This window comes from Propithecus coquereli, unplaced genomic scaffold, assembly GCF_000956105.1.
Source record: "Propithecus coquereli isolate 6110/MARCELLA unplaced genomic scaffold, Pcoq_1.0 Scaffold27, whole genome shotgun sequence".
In the NCBI taxonomy this organism is placed as follows: domain Eukaryota; kingdom Metazoa; phylum Chordata; class Mammalia; order Primates; family Indriidae; genus Propithecus; species Propithecus coquereli.
This window is the reverse complement of record NW_012148285.1, coordinates 3,169,979-3,174,356: the sequence shown is the minus strand read 5'-3', so window position 1 is coordinate 3,174,356 and position 4,378 is coordinate 3,169,979. Positions and strand designations below refer to the sequence as shown.

Below are 4,378 nucleotides of genomic sequence, written 5' to 3'. Positions count from 1 at the left end.
CCTTGGCCTCCCAGAGTGGTAGGATTACAGGCGTGAGCCACCACGCCCAGCTGGGTTTGTCTATCTTTGTTAAGAATTTTAAAACCACTTAGAAGGCCGGGTATGGTGGCTCACGCCTGTTATAATCGTAGCACTCGGGGAGGCCGAGGCAGAAGGATCACTTGAGCCCAGGAGTTTGAGGTTACATCGAGCTATGATGATACCACCGCACTCTAGCCCAGGTGTCTCAAAAAAAAAAAAAAATCTGAAACCACTTTGAAACTTGTTTTATGGAGACCTAAATTCAAACCAGAAGTTTTGTATGTGAAGATGTTTGTTGGTATCACTTTAAGATTGAACAAAGGCTAGATATTAAACTTCAGGGGAGCCATTAGGTAAATTAAAGTATATCTCTCCATGAAATACTCTGCAGTCATCCATTATAAACAATAATTATGAAAGACTACAATATGGATAAATGGAATCATACAAAATACAAAAAATCGGAAACAAAATAGTAAGCCCCCATTATTCTAATTACTTTTTCAAATGCTTGTGGAAAAATGAAATACACCAAAATATTAATGATGTGTTTTGCTATGGGATGCTCTTAGTGATTTTACTTATCAGGAAAGTTAGTACTTTTACGCCCCCCAGAAGCTTACCCCTATGGCAGTGTGGAGAGAGCCCAAAGAGGAACGGCAGCGTGGTATTGGCCTCCCCGCCCAGCCCCGCTTCTTCAGCAGAGTGCTGGTAGCCAGAGGGGCTGGGTACTGCTCACACCCTGTTCTTCACACAGTAGACACTTGTCTTATGCTACCTGTAAACAGCACAGCGTTCTAGGCACCCAGTGTGCAGAAACACACTACAAGGTGTTCCCTAAGAGACCCCGTCCACTTTCTCAAAAAGGCAGATGTCCAGTCCTGTGACCCAGGCTTCTGGCCTCGGCCTCCTGCCTTGTGCGGTCGGCCAGGAGGGCTAGTCGGCGCATCTCTGGCCTAGCTGGCATGTTTGTGGTGCACTGCCTGCAGCTCACGTTAGGATCTGTGACTTTTGCAGTGTGATTTGTTCATCCAGGAGGGGGCCCGCCTAGGAAGAACCCCCGCTGAAGTTGTTTCAACTTGTGACATCACTTTCGCCTGTGTGTCGGATCCCAAGGCAGCCAAGGACGTAAGGATCCCCTCCCTTCCCTCAGCGACTCAGGTCACAGCCAGGAGAACTGGCTGGCCTCCTCCCCTTCTCCCCTACACACCGAGTGAGTGTCTGCATGTCGGGGGTTGAATTTTCCGTCTGGGGGCCATCTCCCATTGTGAGGGGTGTTGGCATAAATGGAATGCAGACTCCATTTAGTTCAGAACAAGGCATGAAAACTACTGGGGCTCTGATGTCTGTGCTGACATGGTTCTTGCGCAGGCTCCATGTATTCTTGTCGAGCTGGAAGCTTTGGGGTGGAGTGTGCCTTTGGTCCAAGTGCCAAGTTTCTATGTTTAGCTATCGCTGTATTTGTATGTTTTAAAAGTTCAAGTGCAGTAGGTCGTCTTGCTAAACCGGTGACTGGTCTAATCCAAATAAATCCAAAGAAGCCCTCAAAAATAAATACTGAGGTTCAGTCTTAAATGGGGGGTTTTTAATAAAAAGAAATGCACACTCATTGTTTTTAAAGATAAATGGGAGCATCCTGGGGTGCTTTCCTAACCCTTGCTTATTTAATTATTCTTCCCTTTTTGGCCTTAATAGTTAACTTCCAATAGGAAAAGAACCAAAAAAGGCCAGGCGCGGTGGCTCACGCCTGTAATCCTAGCACCCTGGGAAGCCGAGGCGGGTGGATCGTGTGAGCTCAGGAGTTCGAGACCAGCCTGAGCAAGAGTGAGACCCCATCTCTACTAAAACAAATAGGAATTAGCTGGACATCTAAAAATATATATAGAAAAAAATTACCTGGGCATGGCGGCACATGCCTGTAGTCCCAGCTACTCGGGAGGCTGAGGCAGAAGGACTGCTTAAGCCCAGGAGTTGAGGTTGCTGTGAGCTACACTGACGCCACGACACTCTAGCCCGGGCAACAGAGTGAGACTCTGTCACCAAAAAAAAGAACCAAAAAAGCAACGGGATTCTCATCTTAGGTCTGTAGGGGCTCCTGAGCATCTGTCTGGGAGCCTGGGCTATTGCTTCTCCCTTGTGTCCCCACAGCTGGTGCTGGGCCCCAGTGGTGTGCTGCAAGGGATCCGCCCTGGAAAGTGCTACGTGGACATGTCAACGGTGGATGCTGACACGGTCACCGAGCTGGCCCAGGTAGCCTTGTTGGGGCTGGCTCTCCAGCATCCCTTCTGTTGGAGCCCAACACTCAGGCTGACCGTGCACGAGTGTGGGCAATTTGGTTACTCTAGCACCAAAGCCAGAGAGAAGAAGAGAGACCCGTGGCCTTGGGACTAGCCTGTCTTCACGCTCTACCTTCAAGGTCACGGCTGGTCTCAACAGCCATGGGAAGTTGCTGCACGGCTGGGATGGGCATCGAGTCCTGGAACTGCCAGCCTTACAGTGAGAAGCAGTCCAGGCCACCAGCTTGGCATTTGTGGTTTAAGCAGCTGTCTACAGTTGATACTAGCAAAATGTCCCTCCTCCCTGAGCATTTGGGCCAGGGAGTAGTGACTTTGAACGCATTATATTCTGAGGGTGGTCAGAGAAGGGGAATGTCTGTAGGCAGTGTGTTCAACAGAGCCATTAGTGTGGTCGTATTTGGGTCTAGTTTTGGTCTTTGTAAGAAATTCAGAGTCAGTGGGAGCGTCTGTGGAGACCCCAGTTTCTCTCTTACTACTGCTCTGTGACTTGTGCTTCTGTTGGAGGACAGACCCTCCACCCCATTAGTCCCTGGGTCCAGCTGTCGGCTTTGGGACCTCCACATGGTGGCCACCTGCTCCCACCCTCCAACTCTGGAAGGTGTGATGAGAAGCCATGCCACCCAGGGACACTCCTTGCTCCCTGTCTGGAGAGCCCTGTGAGAGTCAAAGCCTCTAGAAGCTATAACTTTCCTTTCCAGGTGATTGTGTCCAGGGGGGGCCGCTTTCTGGAAGCACCAGTCTCAGGGAATCAGCAGCTGTCTAATGACGGGATGTTGGTGATCTTAGCAGCTGGAGATAGGGGCTTATACGAGGACTGCAGCAGCTGCTTCCAGGCAATGGGGAAGACCTCCTTCTTTCTAGGTAACATGCCTGCCCACCCATCAGGCCACAGTAGAACTGGAGGCTGGGTTGGGGGATGAAGGGAACATCCCTTCTATACCACACTGATTACAGCATCAATCCCATACGACCTCTCTGCCAGGGGCCCCAGGGGCAGGTTTCCTCTGACTTACATAGTCAGTGCTTAGAAGGAGGAAGAGGTGGTCTGTCAGGGGCAGGTGAATGGAACCTCCCCTGGGTACAGAGATGGTGCAGGAGTGAGGGTGGGCAGAGAGGCCCTGGCTGCAGAGTCTTGGGTTGTGACTGTGACTCTTTGCCCTGAGCAGGTGAAGTTGGCAACGCAGCCAAGATGATGTTGATTGTGAACATGGTCCAAGGGAGCTTCATGGCCACCATTGCCGAGGGGCTGACCCTGGCCCAGGTGACGGGCCAGTCCCAGCAGACACTCTTGGACATCCTCAATCAGGGACAGTTGGCCAGCATCTTTCTGGACCAGAAGTGCCAAAGTAAGTTGCCTTTGGTCCCTCTTCTTGCATTTGATTTCTGATCAGAGCTGGGGAAGTGAGTTAGGCAACTGTCACAGAACATTTCTTCTTCAGGAGTTCATTGGGTATGAAAGATGCCCCTCTCCAGTCAGTCCACGCCCCTAGTCAGAGGAGCTCCAGAGACACAGTGGGTGGGATTTGGGGGCACAACCTGGCAGCTCCAGCTCTTGGGTGTCTGAGGGTGCAGGAGAGGCCAGGAGGGTTGTGCTGCTTAGAATTGCTGGGTATTGAGCCCTGATGTACTGCAGATGAGTTTTTATTTAGGGTCCTTGGATGTCTTCTAATAAGTGGCTTTTTCTCCTCAGATATCCTGCAAGGAAACTTTAAGCCTGATTTCTACCTGAAATACATTCAAAAGGATCTGCGCTTGGCCATTGCGCTGGGCGATGCTGTCAACCATCCGACTCCCATGGCAGCTGCAGCCAATGAGGTAACTTGGCAGAGGGTGTGGGCCAAGTGCCAGGGTCCTTCAGTTTTTTTTTTTTCATTTCCTTCACTCTACTTAGTTTAGCTTTTCTTTGCTCTTTTTCTAACTCCTTAAGATGGAATCTTAAGTCGTTGATTTTAGACCTTGTTTGTTTATAATGTAAACATTTAAAGCTATAAATTTCCTCTGAGCCATGTTTCCCTTGTGATTTCTTCTTTGACCTGTGTTTAAAAGTTTGTCTGGGCCGG

General features: G+C 49.9%; 1 protein-coding gene across 5 annotated transcripts in view; it reads left to right on the top strand.

Moving 5' to 3' along the window:
• The window catches only part of GLYR1 (glyoxylate reductase 1 homolog (Arabidopsis)), a 34,756-nt gene that overhangs the window by 23,306 nt on the left and 7,072 nt on the right, over positions 1-4,378 (top strand). For 2 of the 5 annotated variants that reach the window (XM_012647715.1, XM_012647713.1), the window contains 5 exons: positions 1,057-1,149; positions 2,170-2,271; positions 3,017-3,179; positions 3,485-3,664; positions 4,009-4,133. In XM_012647715.1, coding sequence (XP_012503169.1) covers positions 1,057-1,149; positions 2,170-2,271; positions 3,017-3,179; positions 3,485-3,664; positions 4,009-4,133 — 663 coding nt within the window. Of the gene's footprint in view, positions 1-1,038; positions 1,150-2,169; positions 2,272-3,016; positions 3,180-3,484; positions 3,665-4,008; positions 4,134-4,378 lie in introns of all 5 variants that reach the window. The other 3 variants (XM_012647714.1, XM_012647711.1, XM_012647712.1) reach the window with 2 other exon arrangements.